The sequence below is a fragment of the Crinia signifera genome, chromosome 9 (assembly GCF_055691185.1).
Source record: "Crinia signifera chromosome 9, ASM5569118v1, whole genome shotgun sequence".
Classification (NCBI taxonomy): Eukaryota; Metazoa; Chordata; class Amphibia; order Anura; family Myobatrachidae; genus Crinia; species Crinia signifera.
Window position 1 is genome coordinate 151,025,612 of NC_139225.1, and position 16,093 is coordinate 151,041,704.

Below are 16,093 nucleotides of genomic sequence, written 5' to 3' on the forward strand. Positions count from 1 at the left end.
GGGGGCCAGTTTGAAAGTATGCTGGACTGGAGTCTCCCCTTCCCCAATTTCTGTTATTCTCCTCCCAGTTTTATTTTGTTTTATCCACCTGTATTGTGAGGCCCATAATTTATGTACCTCAATAGTAGATTCCTATTTTGCTACAAAGAGTTTTTTTCAATGTACTATGTGATTGTTCTATGTAGTATGTTCTATGTTGCACTGTGTGTACAGTTTTTTTTTGTTATTTTCTATGATCAACATAAGTTATTAGCCTGTTGCTACAGTTAAAAATCTAGGTAAAAATAGCAGATAGTGAGTTGTTGCAATAAAGTTTTGATAGTTAACGCTTCATGTTTTTTTCCTTCCGTAACAAATTTGATTTACCACAAAACATGAATCGGTACTTATGTATTATCTGGACTCCCATGTTAAATGCACCCCATTTTTTCATACCCCTACTATCCAACTACGCATGGAGATGATTTTATATAGTGTGGCGAGCGCAGTGAGCCACCGTGCCCGAAGCGTGGTGAGCGCAGCGAGCCCCGCGAGGGGACGCGGTCTCATAAGAAAAACGGGAGTCCAGATATTACATAAGTACCCATGAATCATATATCCATTGTGTGTGTATAACTGTAAGCCTCCAACAAGATAAACTTAATAGAGAAGCTTATTAGTGTATTATATGCTTTGGTAACCAGTTTATTTTAAAAAATATTGAAACATCGGTTAACATCGGGTTCACAGTACCAATGTTTAGGTCTAAATGATGTTTTGCAATCAATGTTGAAAAACATCATTTGACCGATGTTTTCTTTCGATGTCCCATCCCTACTGCAGGGCTCTGTTGGCCTGGCAGCATGGAGCGCGGGAGCGACAGCGTGAGTGGATGGAGCTGCAGCGGTGAGTACCGCTTGCAATTTCATTTGGTTAGTCCCACCCACGACTCCGCTCCCTTTTGTGCTATACCCACCGGCCCCGCCCCCTACTTGCTGCAGCTGGCTGCCCTCTCCCGGAGAGGGCAGCTGAAAAGTCGGCAACCCTGGAATGGATGTTTATGCAAAACACGGCGAGCGAGGGAGGCGGGCGGCTGTTCGAGCGGCGTTTTATCCACACGCAACGCTGCAAATTTTGCAGCATTGCACGTGGACCTGAATAAGGTGCTATAGCTTATATACCAGAATAATAACCACAGGACTATACTGTGGATAATGATCACATGCTAGCATTATGATATTATTAGCTCTGGCTTAGTTCCCATGTGCACTGCTGCCCTCTGCTGGCCAGCTAGGAGAACTCCGGACCTGCCTGCAGCACCGTCCCCGCAAGTTGTTACTGAAACGAACTACACATCCCGGCGTCCTCGACGGCACTGGTCGGTCACATGACGCGCTGCCACCAATCAATGACGCTGTAGAATGAGGCCGCTGTACACAAAGGGCCCTAGTACTGCAGCAGGTAGGACTGTATCAGAGTGCAGTTGTAGGGAGATAGTGGTGTGTGTGTGTGCTGGACTCTGCCTGCTCATATGGCAACAGGAAGGGGGCTGAGGGTGATGTCTGTGCACAGGCTGCTGTATATATGTAGCATTGCTGGCTTATGTATCTGCATTATACTGTATGTCCCACTAACCCCTCTCTGCCCATCACTATCTATCAGCCAGTCAGGTCTGTTCTATCTATCTATCTATCTATCTATCTATCTATCTATCTATCTATCTATCATCTGTAGCCTTTGTGTGCTTGGTGCAGTTATATTGAATTTGTGCAATGTATCGATATATGTATGAATTCATAGCTGTGTGATTAAGTCTGAAAGAACCCTTTATCCGCTTATTGTGCAATGTTTCCAGTGTATATATGTAAGACCATACAGCCTATCGCTAGTCAGAAGCACTAATACCCCTTTCACACTTGCAAAAATATCCCGGGTTTTTGCACATGAACGCGCATCAACCCGGGATTTAGCTCAGTGTGAAAGAATATTTCTCCTGGGTAGATTCCGGAATCGACCCAGGATGCGGTCAGTGTGAATGGTCCCGTACCCGGGATTGGGTACACAGGACTTTAAAAAAGCTGCTAATTGGAGCTTCCTTGGGCTCACAAATGATGATGTCATCTTTCAGAGCCCTGGAGTCCATTTCTAATCACATGCATATGTATTTGCAGGGATTTCCCGGGATCAGTGTGAATGGGGCTGTCCCGGGTCGATTCCAGGTCTGAGTGCAGTGTAAAAGGGTATGTTCCCAGGAAGCATCTGGGAACACATTCTCGGGTATGACCCGGCTCTGCGAGTGTGAAAGGGGTATAAGGGGTATATCCTATTATCAGTGGTGATCCACCGCCGCTAATAGGTTTGTCTGGGTCTACCCTATTGGACCCCAATGCCACGCCTCTTCTTCCGATACCCGTTGTTATTGGGTATTATCCTCAGGCACGTGAAGGACTCATCCCCTGTCCCATGTGTGTTCGCCCAATCGCGCATCTATTTTCGGACGCTAATTTGATACTTTGATACATTAGTCCATCTGTCGTTAATTGCAATATCTGGTCGTTTTTATTGTAAGTGGCATCGGGGATAATACTCCTAAAGGGGGGAAATTTGGAAGATGAGTTACACTACCCTAAGATACATAACATTGTAACATAATCTAACATAATTCTAGACTATCTACAGATGTAGCGCCTGTCAGCCAGCCTGAACTATCGCCAGATCCCCTGAGCTGGTGGACAGGAGACTGGGGCTCGCGAGCATCTCACACACTCGCGTGTCCCAGTCAGCACGGCGGCAGGGAGCGGATTCCCTGCCAGTCTCCGCTTCAGAGAGATGGGCAGGGTCAGTGGAGGCTGCGGGGGGAGACGGGGGAGGGCGGAGGCGGGCTCCGACAGAACGGGGACACAAGCATATCGTGCCCATCGGATGGTGCACAGCAGCGATTGGCGATTCTGTCGCTCCGTTGAGGGCTGCTCCATCTGTATATATCCTAAAAGTACAGAGTACCCCTTGTGCTGAGCAGGTTGGAGGTCAGCAGAGTCAGTAGGTCGACAGGAAAAAAGTAGACACCAAAAATGGTAATTTCTTATGTTTAACCGCATCTACGCTAAGTTCCCTCGCCATGCCTCGTGCAGGGTGTCTCGCTCTGCCAGCCCGGCGCTTGGCACAGGTTACCATTCCGACCCATAGACCACATTTATGGTAATTGATGAGCACTTAACTAACCCCTGTCGGAGGTCCCTCCATCGAAATTATCTGCATGCGTTACGTTTGGGACAACATCCCTGGCAAGTTCCTGCAAAAACTGCTGGTACTTGTGTATTCTCACAGCGCCCATCGCATCGCATACCACTAATTAAGGTATGCGATGGGACCCGATTTCAGACTTTCCCCGGGCTGAGTATACTTTTTAACATTGCGTTGCATCGCATGCCATTATAATGGCATGCAATGCGACACGATCATGCCTGATTTGGGCTTATTCCCATGTTAAATGCCCCCCCAGACCCGATTTTGCACTGTATCCCCACCCTGATGGGTAATGAGTATGTTAAATGCCCCCCAATGTAAACGCCACCCCACTATCAACGCCAACCTGAAGCGTGGCGAGCGGCGGCGGTACGCGTCTTCCGACCTTTTCATACCCCCACTATCCACGTCGGCGTGGAGTTGATTTTATATAGTGTGGCGAGCCACCGAGCACGAAGCGTGGCGAGCGCAGCGGAATACGAGCCCGAAGCGTGGCGAGCGGACGTGGATGACTTAACATGTATTCCGCGTCCCCTCGCGGGGCACGCTACGCTCGCCACGCTTCGGGCTCGTATTCCGCGTCCCCTCGCGGGGCTCACTGCGCTCACCATGCTTCGGGCTCACCACACTATATAAAATCAACTCCACGCCGACGTGGATAGTGGGGGTATGAAAAGGTCGGAGGACGCGTACCACCGCCGCTCGCCACGCTTCGGGTTGCCGTTGATAGTGGGGTGGCCTTAACAATGGGGGGGGGGGGCATTAAACATAGGCATTACCCATCAGGGTGGGTGTACAATCTAAAATCGGGTCTGGGGGGGCATTTAACATAGGAATAAGGCATCTGGGTGCCTGTACACTTAAAAATTGGGTACAATTGCGTCGCATCGCATGCGATCATATCATCATAATGGAAATCGGGGGTGCCGTGATAATACACAAGTACCAAACTGCTGATGTCGGCGCCCTCCCTCCCTCCCAACGGCTGGGCGCTGTCTGAAATTCTCGCAGCACTCCCAGAAAACATCCTGTTCTGCCCCCAAAACACCGTCCAGCTGTCAATCATCTTGCATACAGCTAGCAATTATATACCGTCGCTGCTTCGCTCGCAGGGGGACCTAATCCATGCGCACAGCATAAGTTGCACGTGTGCAGTGTATCGATAGTCAGCAGGGCTGCGAATGGGTCTGAATCAGGACCAATGTCATGTTCACTTCAGTCCCTATGGTGAACTATAGACATACAGGGGGTGATTCTAGTTGACACGCTCCACTGGACGAGTCGCGCTGCGTGTGAACCAGAATAAGGTCCATGTACTGTAGGACACTAAGCCTTCTAAAGAGAAGCGGACAATAGGAACCAATCTGCTTTGAGGTAGTATTTATCAGGTACATTCACTAAAATGATAGGTAGAATCCGATTGGTTGATATAGGCCCACCCTCCACACTGTAGAAGGCTTACATTTGTTAGTCTCGACTCTCAGAATGTTCTATAACATGAGAAGTTATACTGTGCACATGGTCAGGTGACCACAATCCTCTGAGCTGCTCTGTAACCTGATTGGTTGCTGTCCATAGGTCTGACTGGTGGTGACTGTCTTTCAGAGCGACCACAGGACCCCCCAGAAGGCGGCAGATGATGGAGATAACCCAAGACAAGAAACACGTGACAGAGAGGATCTTGCATCACGCCATAGACATGATCTTCCTTCTGACCGGAGCGGTGAGATGTGGTGTTGTTCATGGTCTCACCACGTTCTGGAGTTTGTTTGATTGAGGATATTAGCTGTTGATGTGCTCAATGCATTGAGCATGCTGGGAGTTGTAGTCCAATAAACACTAGGGAGTCACTCTGCCTATTTGCTCGTTTCTGTACCAACATCTTAACTTGAGGAGCTAAATAAAGCAATGAAGGATGGGGATGTTCCAGCTGGGTAGTTTCGCTTACTGTATCTTGAGGGTGGATGGCAGCTGGAATGTAGACATGGGGCCTTTCGGGCCTTTTCAGTCTTTGGCTGGAGCAGTTTGAAGTTGTATTACTTTTGACCCCTGAAAGAGGTACAATGCTTTGGTGTGGTTCTCGTGATCAATCGTCTTCATAAAGGGAGGGAGCTGAGTCCAATCCAGTCTAGTCTATATTGTCTCATTGCCCAACCTTCTTGTGGCATTCCTGGTGGCCTCCTAGGATTTGCGGTAGAGTTCTATTGATGTGTTCCAAAAACAGTGGCTCTCAGTACAACCCTTCAGGGCTCGCTCTGTTTCATGAAGACATTTTTATTTCCCTGTGCTCGCTGTAGATGACCTTACTATTGCCTTCTCCCCAAGAACAGATAGGGGACCGTCTACATACCAGTGACGTTGTTCTGTAGGGAATGGAGCTGTGGTCACTGTGCAGTTCTTATTGATAATATTTGGGGGGTTTTTGTGTGTTTTCAGGATTATTTAACCATGAAGAGGAATGGGGAGAAGGTCCAGGAACATTTCTTCAAGAGCCAGAAGCGTCCAGATGATGCACAGGAGAAGTCGGAGGTGACCACGCTAATGTTGGAGAAGATAGTGGAACACGCCTCTGTTATCATCCATCTGCTGACTGGAGACGTACGTTGGAAAAGGGGAAGGGAGGGACCTATTTCTTTGAGGTTCGTAGGAAAGGACGACTAGGCATCATTGACAGATAAACAGTGGAACAGTGGATTTCAGGCTGGGCTACGGGGGAAGCACATTTCTCCTGTAATCTACATTTATTGGAGGACACAAGAGGAAGTAATTCAAGGCAGTGACTTGCATCGTACAAAGGACAATTGCCCAACAAGCTTATTAATAGATTTCCAAATCTTTTTAAGTTTTGTTAGGGGACAGTGTATGGACTTTTTCATGTGCCTGTAAATAGATATGAATCTTAGCAAATAATTTATTATTTTATTAAGTATTTAAAGGTCATTATAAGTACAGGAAGAGAGGATGCCCTTCCTTTATCCAATGTCCATTTGATCATAGCATTTCATGTTGTAAATTATTTTCAATTTGTTTATAACCTATATAGTGGTTATTCTAGCACACTGCCCCGTCACCACCCGTGCAGTTCCTCTTCTAGCACCATCTGATCTGTAGCCCAGCACTGAGATACAGACCAGACAGTACTAGAAGCACCAGAGCAGACAGCGACACCCCAGGCAGGAATGAGTAACTGCACGGGTTGTGACAGGTCCAGGGTGCTAGAAGGACCACTACTATAATTGTGTCCAGTTGTGTGTAGTGTTTTACATGTGACATTGCATATGGGGGGAAGTTTCCTCTGTTATAAATGATAATGATGTCACTGTAGAGTATAAGTGTATTGGGACTGCTCATCTCTGGTGTAGACTGTGGCTAAACCATAAATTAGGAACACAGGGACTACCATCGCTTGTTGTGTCTACAAAAGCTTGTGTTGCTTCCTAGGCCTTCCTGAAGGAGTGGGAGTTTCTAGAAGGACGTAAGGAGGTGCACAAGTTTGTGAAGAATAACCGGGCACCGGGATCACCGGGTAAGTGTTATGGCCGATGTTGCAGTGATATATGAATTAACACAGGTCACACGTGCAAATGTAAGTAGCAGCTGCCAAACTAGAAACGTGGTACAGTATATCCACCGGGAAACCACTGGAGACATATAACAGCTTAGGGACCTGTTCAAGTCAGCACTGGGCTCCCTCTGCAGGCGGTATTCCCCCGCAGTGGCTTCTGTGCTGTGTATGTGGCTGCTGTCTGTGCTGGGTCACCCCTGCTGTCACCATTATCCTACAGTGGCTGCTGTCTGTGCTGGGTCACCCCTGCTGTCACCATTACCCTGCAGTGGCTTCTGTGCTGTGTATGTGGCTGCTGTCTGTGCTGGGTCACCCCTGCTGTCACCATTATCCTGCAGTGGCTTCTGTGCTGTGTATGTGGCTGCTGTCTGTGTTGGATCACCCCTGCTGTCAACATTACCCTGCAGTGGCTTATGTGCTGTGTATGTGGCTGCTGTCTGTGCCGTGTCACCCCTGCTGTCACCATTATCCTACAGTGGCATCTGTGCTGTGTATGTGGCTGCTGTTTGTGCTGGGTCACCCCTGCTGTCACCATTACCCTGCAGTGGCTTCTGTGCTGTGTATATGGCTTCTGCCTGTGCTTTGTCACCCCTGCTGTCACCATTACCCTGCAGTGGCGTCTGTGCTGTGTATGTGGCTGCTGTCTGTGCTGGGTCACCCCTGCTGTCACCATTACCCTGCAGTGGTTTCTGTGCTATGTATGTGGCTGCTATCTGTGCTGGGTCAGCCCTGCTGTCACCATTACCCTGCAGTGGCTTCTGTGCTGTGTATGTGGCTGCTGCCTGTGCTGGGTCACCCCTGCTGTCACTGTTAGCCTGCAGTGGCTTCTGTGCTGTGTATTTGGCTGCTGCTTGTGCTGGGTCACCCCTGCTGTCACTGTTAGCCTGCAGTGGCTTCTGTGCTGTGTATGTGGCTGCTGTCTGTGCTGGGTCACCCCTGCTGTCAACATTACCCTGCAGTGGCTTATGTGCTGTGTATGCGGCTGCTGTCTGTGCCGTGTCACCCCTGCTGTCACCATTATCCTACAGTGGCATCTGTGCTGTGTATGTGGCTGCTGTTTGTGCTGGGTCACCCCTGCTGTCACCATTACCCTGCAGTGGCTTCTGTGCTGTGTATATGGCTTCTGCCTGTGCTTTGTCACCCCTGCTGTCACCATTACCCTGCAGTGGCGTCTGTGCTGTGTATGTGGCTGCTGTCTGTGCTGGGTCACCCCTGCTGTCACCATTACCCTGCAGTGGCTTCTGTGCTGTTTATGTGGCTGATGTCTGTGTTGGGTCACCCCTGCTGTCACCATTACCCTGCAGTGGCTTCTGTGCTGTGTATGTGGCTGCTGCCTGTGCTGGGTCACCCCTGCTGTCACCATTACCCTGCAGTGGCTTCTGTGCTGTGTATCCGGCTGCTGTCTGTGCTGGGTCACCCCTGCTGTCACCATTACCCTGCAATGGCTTCTGTGCTGTGTATGTGGCTGCTGTCTGTGCTGGGTCACCCCTGCTGTCACCATTACCCTGCAATGGCTTCTGTGCTGTGTATGTGGCTGCTGTCTGTGCTGGGTCACCCCTGCTGTCACCATTACCCTGCAATGGCTTCTGTGCTGTGTATGTGGCTGCTGTCTGTGCTGGGTCACCCCTGCTGTCACCATTACCCTGCAGTGGCTTCTGTGCTGTGTATGTGGCTGCTGTCTGTGTTGGGTCACCCCTGCTGTCTCCATTACCCTGCAGTGGCTTCTGTGCTGTGTATGTGGCTGCTGCCTGTGCTGGGTCACCCCTGCTGTCACCATTACCCTGCAGTGGCTTCTGTGCTGTGTATGTGGCTGCTGTCTTTGCTGGGCCACTGTGAGGCTTGGTGTAGAGTAATAGAAGGGTTTATCATTAGTTAGGTTACATTCTTGGCTGTCCAGACAACCGGTGTAGTTGACTGAAATAGAACATAATCTGCCACTTTATACAATAACCCATTTATTCCCTTTCTGTAGACAGTGATGCCTGGCTACCGGCGGATGATACATTTCACAACCATAACCCTTCGAAAGACTGGTTTACCAAAGATATGATAGGTGAAAGGAGGTCTGCAGCCCAAGACAGGAAAATCACCCTGAAGAAATCAATGGTGGAGCTGGAGTGCGAGAGACAGACCCCAGCCCAATGTAGGTCGAACCACAGTCAGTATGTTTCCACTATCAATATCGGTGATCGCGACTCTTCTGAGATTGTCATTAAAGAAGAAGCCATGGATGGTACAGATGAAACTACCTCGAATCACTGTGCAGACGAAACGCGTCAGCATAGCAACGAAGATAACAGAGACTACGTTTGCTCTGTAAGTGGCAAAATAATCTCCTCTAACTCGCATCTGGTCATCCACCAGAGCCGGCGGAGGAAGGAAGGAGGGCATGTGTGCGGGGATTGTGGTAAGGTCTTCGCTCGCAATTTACACCTCACCATCCACCAACGGACCCACACGGGAGAGAGGCCCTATGGGTGCAAGGAATGCGGCAAACGTTTTACATCCAGCTCCCACCTTGTGAGCCACCAGAAAACCCACACGGGGGAAAGGCCGTTTGTCTGTGGCAGCTGTGGAAAACGATACACCCGCAGGTCGAACCTTGTCAGCCACCAGCGGACCCACACTGGGGAGCGACCGTTTGTGTGCGGCGACTGTGGTAAAAGCTTCAGCCACCGATCGCATTACCTGGACCACCACAAAATCCACACGAACGGCGGTGCACATACCTGCTCCGACTGTGGGAAATCCTTTACCCGTAGCCTTCACCTCACCATACATAAGCGAAGCCACACGGGCGAGAGGCCTTTTCCTTGCACTGTGTGCGGAAAGAGTTTCGTCTGCAGTTCGCACCTTGCCAGTCACCAGGTGATCCACTCCGGGGAGAAGCCCCACTCGTGTGGAGCGTGCGGGAAGAAATTCACCTATAGGTCTAATCTCGTGATACACCAGAGGACACACACAGGGTAGCAGAGAGGTGGGGACATTTCAGTTCGGATCATGGATGACACAGGCTTGTACGATGAAATATAATAAATGATTGAAATGAGCGTTATTACAGCTGGGCATTTACTTATGACTTCAGAATAAAAATATGGGCAATAAAACACAGATTTACATTTTCTTCCCATTCTCTGCTTTTGAAGATAATTATCTCATGCTCACGTTATAGAGGAAACCCATCTTTTGTTCTATCAGTGTGCCAGTGTGCTTGTAACTTGCAGAGTTCAGCACTTACCCTGTGAGCAGATGAATACGGTTCTCAGGAAATTCAGTTATTTTGATATTCAAAAAATAAAAAGTTTCCCCATCTGTCATACTACTGTATCCAGCATTATTTATTCTGTACATTGTTACGGTGTTATTGTTATTTTGTAACTATAAACCAAAGAAATTTAATAGTGACCTTTAAAATCGGAAAAATGTACCACTACTTTAATACGTGTAACTTGAGACCACTGTAATCTTCCCGGTTGGTTAAACCCATTCACATCCACCTATTTGGAGCTGTACAAATTGTGCTTTAAAGCTGGGTACACACTATACAATCATTTCTAATGATATTCATGATAGCGCTAATGATATTATCGTCCGTATTGTTAACGATGCAGATTGTTAATGCATCCTTCCCGTCGTCTGAACATACAGTCAGATTTTGCCTATTTCTTTGATGACTGGGTGCATATCGGTCAGTTTGTACGCAGTGTGAACGATGACGATATTTTCATAACACAAGATGGTTACTTTTAAAACAACGATATCGTTATCTTTTTATTGTTTGTTCAATTGTTCATTGTGTATGAACTATATCGTTGATTCAGGAGTTGTGGGGAGTTTAAGGGAAATAGTTACCAATAACGTTGACTGAGCATAGTGTGTATGCAGCTGAAGGATGTTTTTCTTAGTTTTTTTTTAGTTTCATTATCTATTTATGTTAATGTTAAAATCAGTTTTTCATAACTGGCTAATAACAGAAATGTTTATGTGCCTCGTCCGTTTCCAATAGACTGGACCTTTCCAATAATGCGTTCCACATTGGACACAGATCAGGTTGTCTTATGAAGACCGAACAACTGTTTTTTTTTTTTGCAGTGCCTAAGTTGTTCTGTATCGAATTACCGCGGCTTTCTTAGCGCATGTTAGAAGCAGGGAAAATAGGCGGTAAAGGTAAAAATGCCAGAACATTGGTTCATAACAATCCCCCTGCCCCCTAATGACTTATTAAGCAATACATTTTTAATTGTCATTATTGAGTTAAGAAATAATGGCCTTGAATTAACATAAAACAAAACAAAAAAATGATGCTTCCCAATTTAAGTATTTATATAAATTAAATTTTTTCTTCACAAAAATTGTGAAGTGAGCTCAAATTACCGAAAAATCAACTTTTTTTATAGACTCCAAATTTAACTAAAGTATTTATTGAAATGAAAATTAGTTTGATAATTTCTTTGCAAAACTAGTTTTTAGGGGGCTCTTAATTTTTGTATTTTAATTTTTTCAATAGTTTTGAAAAAGTTTTTTTTTAAATGTGCAATTTAGTCATTTTAAATAATACAGTTTTCAGACTGCAAATGGGATCCCATCCCCAGAGCGACACGGCATTTGCGGTCTGAAACCTCCACGTCGCACCCGGCTTATTGCCAGGTCGGTCACGTCACACGGGACTGAGCTGAGCGGCGGCGCGTCACCGGGGGCTTGGGAGGTGGCAGCGCTTGGAGCTGACAGCGCTGCCTCCTCCATACTGTGAACGGGACCCGGGTTGCCCGTTCACACTGCACTTGACACGGGTCAGAGCCGTGTTCAACCCTGGTCATTACCAGGGTTGAACTCCCGTGTTGCTCGACCCGAGGTGGCAATTTCAGACCGCACCTCGACCTGTGTTGGGGGCCGCAAGGACACGCCAATAACTCGGGTCTAGGGTGCGGTCTGAAAGCGATATTATTTTAAATCTCAAATATTTCTAAGACATTGCTTAACCATATGTGCTGCTACCCACTATTTTTCATTATTTTTGGGGGGTTACAGACTAATTTGCACTTTTAAAAATATTTTTCATGCAGGTTTTTGTGGAAAAAAAATTAGCGCAACCAATTTTTCTTTTCAGTTGTATAATGAAAACTATACACTGTACACTGAAAACTTACCTATTCATCAAAGCGTACCCTTCCGCTGCATAAACTTGTCCTGAGGCTGGTTCTCCGACCCCCTGCCTGCTTACATCCTGCTATCAAGCCTCCTCCCACTTGCAATCTGTCTGTAATCTGTCTGTCTCCCCTTCCTACTAGATTGTAAGCTCCTCCGAGCAGGGCCCTCTTCCCTCCTGTTGTCAAAGCCCACTTCTCTTCACATTTCACTCACAGCTTTCCCATACTCAAACACTCAGTGACCATCTTCGTCCGCATACTCATCTCCATCATTGGCCTCAAGCCTCTAGTTGTATGTAATTGAGTCCTCACTACTTATATTTAAGCTGTAATGTGTATTGAACTGTGGCGCTCTTTATTTGTCTCCCTGTGCTTTTGCTTTGTACGGCGCTGCAAAACACTTGTGGTGCATTATAAATAAAATAATAATAATAGTGCAGATATTGTGAGTGCTCTTGCTTGCATTAATGTAAAAATGGGCATGAAAGCTGTGGTAATTTTTCCCACAGACATTTTGCAAGTGATTGGATATGACCCACAGTACAATGTAATGGTCGAATTTAAGAACACTGGCCAATTTTACTTTCATAATTAACTTTCTCAGTGTCAGAATACTGGAGTGGAGTTCTTTTCTGATGTCTCGTGTCTGTAATTAGGGATGTTTTTGGAAATCTCTCTGATGCATTTAATTTCAAAACCATTGTCTTACTATTCTATGTTATGGAATAAGAAACTATTTTCTCAGCTCACAGCAGAAAAACTCTTTTGTTACATAATCAGAACATATTTGTTGTTTCCTGTGCTATTACTATACAATACCGCCTTTTTTTAAATTTACATGAAAAAAAAAAAAGCATGTAAACAAAATTGTGTTTCCAGTCTTTTCCAACCATTGTAAATTGTTAACAAAGGATTTACAAATTGATTTCTGAACTTTACGATAAAAGAAAAGTGTGTTGCCAAATCGAGTTCCAGAGGCACATTCTTTGTAAACCTGTTGTACACTGATTATTATACTTTAATATTTTTATCTGGAACATGTATGTAAAATGCTATTATATTTTTTTATGAAACATAAAGGGCATAAACATACATTGGGGGAAATGTTATAGTAAGAGATATTCAGAAAGTGAGAGATTTAGTAAGAAAGCTCCAGTTTTTTAAAACGGAAATCATTTACACTTCATTTTGAAGTGTAAATGATTGCCGCTTTAAAAAAACCTGGCGATTTCTTAACAAATCTCCCATTTCTGAATCTCTCATCCTATTAAATTTCAGTCATCTTTTTGTTTTTTATTTTTAAAAAACTAAAAGTGTTAAAAAATCTTCTCAATTCCATTAAATTAAAAAACATTTTTTGTAAAAGAGAAAAGTAAATATTTAATTTGTTACATGAAACTTTGATTATTTGTTCAGTAGGTGTATATTTTTTATAGCCCTGGCACTTTTTTTTTTTTTTTAAATAAAACTGAGAAAATATTAAAAAGTGCTAGATTTCTTTTCGTGTGATTGTAAGTTATATATTTGCTTGTTGCCTTCCTTATCTTGTTGGTGTCCGCTGTGCCTGCCCTCGGCTGGTATTGTATAATATACAAGTCCTGCCCTGAGCCAATTAATAAGTCGTAAGTAAATTCTCATGCAGTGAAAAGGACATATTCCCCACCTGCAGAGCAAAAACAATGTTAAAGTCCATTTTGCCATTTTTAAATTAGTATTTAGTGCAGTATATGTAATGTAACTCACGGTCCAGGGAAGAGTAGCTGATTGCAGATGCCAGAGATGGAGAACTACTCTCTATCTCAAACTTCTCTTTCACTCCAGAATGTGCCTACGCTACGGATGTGCAGGATCTTTATTTGTTCCATCTCTTGCATATCATCAGATGATAACGTGAGGCATGGCGGTGAATTAGTTCCAGCAGGAAGCATAGAACAAAAAGCCTTTTACAATATGTCAATGACATACGTTTAGTTTCCTCCTGAGCGCCGATTTCACATCCCTGTTTTTTAAGCTGTAGATCAGTGGGTTAAGCATGGGGACAGCCACTGTGTTAAAGAGAGAGAACAGTTTGTTGGACTCCAAGGAGTACGCTGAGGTCGGTCTCAGGTACTGGCAGATAAGGGTGGCATACAGAAGGGTGACGACTGTCAGGTGTGAGGAGCATGTGTAGAAAGCTTTGCGTCTTCCAGTGCTAGAACGGATCCCAAGTATGGTAGAAATGATGAAGACATATGGTGTAATGGTTAGGGTAAAAGGGGTAAGGCTCAGCAACAGAAGTCCTTCTATGAAGCTCAGCATCTCTAAGGTGGAGGTGTCACTGCAGGAAAGACTAAGCAGTGGCACAAGGTCACAGAAGAAGTGATTAATAATGTTGGATTTGTAGCAGGAGATCTTTGTTAATAGCACAACATATGGGACAACTTCTGCAAACCCCATAGTCCAGCAGACGATGGCCAGTAGAGCACAGACTCTGGAGTTCATGAGGATGAAGTAACGTAAGGGGTTGCAGATGGCCACGTAGCGATCGTAACTCATGGCCGCTAATATCAGCAGCTCACTGCAAGCCAAGCAAGAAAACACATAGAACTGGACTAGGCAGCCAAGGTAAGAAACTCTCCTATCATCTGATAGAAAGATTACAAGGAGCTTATGGAGACTAACAGTACTGGATGAAATGTCCAAGACAGACAGGTTGCCCAAGAAGAAGTACATGGGAGTGTGGAGCTGGAAGTCCAGGCAGACCAGGCCAAGAATGGTCACATTGCCACCGAGGGTGGTGAGATAAATGAGGAGAACCATGAGAAAGATTGGAAGCTCTAGTTCTGGCACATCTGAGATCCCTTTAATGATGAAGTAGCCTACCTTGGTCTGATTATTCTGTTCCATGTAGTCTACAGGATCAAGTCTGAGCTAAACCAGAAGCTGTGAAAGTAATGTTTGATAGAAAAGTACAGGATGATGTGGAATAAAAGCTTCACGGGTGAGGGAGTGAGTGAGGGAGACTAATTATTTTTTAGTCAGTAATTAGGAAGGATCTAGGAAGTATTTTTTTGATCATCAACTCATCTGAGCTTACCTTTCATTGGTTTGCACGTATCTTGCAGAAACTTTTTTATGCCCGATAATATCCTAGAGAGGAAAAAAATATCACACAATAAGTAGCAAAAATACAAAACATTTTTGAAAGCATAATGTTAAAAAAAGAGACGCAACATTTCCTTTAAGTGTTGTTGAGATTTCATGGTGTATAAATGAGCCAGTGAGGAGGCCTGAGCCACTTGCGGGTCCAAATGCGGATATACATGATATTTACAATGTGGATGGATCGCTGCCGGAACTATATTTATCCTAATTGTGTATCCATCGCACCACCCTCCTTTTTATGTCTGCCAATGAGGCTGTCATGACAGTAATGCCACTTATATCTACTTTATCCTCTGTGCGGGTTCCGAAGTATAGGCCAACTCCGTATTGGTCAACATGCAGTAGCCAATAGCTGCATAAGGTTGATGTACAAAAAGGTCGACTTGACATGGGTCGATACAACTTTTGCTTAATTTACTATCCATGTGGACTACGACTGGCAATAGTAACCTATGGCATGGTAGCCGAGCGAAGCAAAGCAAGTCCATGTGAGTACACATTTCCACTGATTGTGTTTACATATGGCAACTCATACAAAATAAAACAAACCATATGTCAGCCTTTTTTGTCATTGAAATTGGCTAAAATATATCAACCAAGAATGTCAACAAGCTGATTGGCCAATAATGTTACTGCAGCCAATATGAAATAACTGACGGTTTATTGATTTACTTAGCTGTGATGAGAGGTGGCATGACAGTCCAACCACATGCACAGTTCTCCCATACACACTGCCCACCCATGCCCGCACTCTATCCACATGCACAGTCCACCTACAAATCACAGTTTTTAGATAAGGACAGTGGTTCCCAAACTTTTTTGAATCCTGTGTCATAGAGTATCAGTCATCCTTATGGTCAGTTAGATAAGATAAGATAAGATAATTTATTGTCATTGTAAAAACAACAAGTACAGTTGCCAGCACAACGAAATTACACACCTGGTCCCAGAGGAGATACCAACAGAAAGAAAGACGACAGTGCTCTAACAGTTTACATTGTAGTCGCACACT

The 16,093-nt window shown here is 45.3% G+C and overlaps 2 protein-coding genes across 3 annotated transcripts in view; one reads left to right on the top strand and one right to left on the bottom strand.

Moving 5' to 3' along the window:
- The window catches only part of LOC146036335 (uncharacterized), a 62,442-nt gene extending 49,833 nt beyond the window's left edge, over positions 1-12,609 (top strand). Inside the window, exons 1-5 of one of the 2 annotated variants that reach the window (XM_083160288.1) lie at positions 1,325-1,440; positions 4,831-4,948; positions 5,662-5,823; positions 6,667-6,751; positions 8,763-12,609. In XM_083160288.1, the coding sequence (XP_083016414.1) occupies positions 4,862-4,948; positions 5,662-5,823; positions 6,667-6,751; positions 8,763-9,760 (1,332 nt within the window). In that variant the 5' untranslated portion in view covers positions 1,325-1,440; positions 4,831-4,861 and the 3' untranslated portion in view covers positions 9,761-12,609. Of the gene's footprint in view, positions 1-1,324; positions 1,441-4,830; positions 4,949-5,661; positions 5,824-6,666; positions 6,752-8,762 lie in introns of those variants that run through there. The other variant, XM_083160289.1, reaches the window with a different exon arrangement.
- Positions 12,610-13,890: 1,281 nt separating this feature from the next.
- Positions 13,891-14,823, bottom strand: LOC146036989 (olfactory receptor 5V1-like). The gene has a single exon (XM_083160813.1). The coding sequence runs from the start codon at positions 14,821-14,823 to the stop codon at positions 13,891-13,893; it is 933 nt and encodes a 310-aa protein (XP_083016939.1).
- Positions 14,824-16,093: the final 1,270 nt, after the last annotated feature.

Coding starts and splice junctions, on each gene's coding strand:
- LOC146036989 (XM_083160813.1), bottom strand. CDS start 14,823: ATGGAACAGAATAATCAGACCAAGGTAGGCTACTTCATCATTAAAGGG.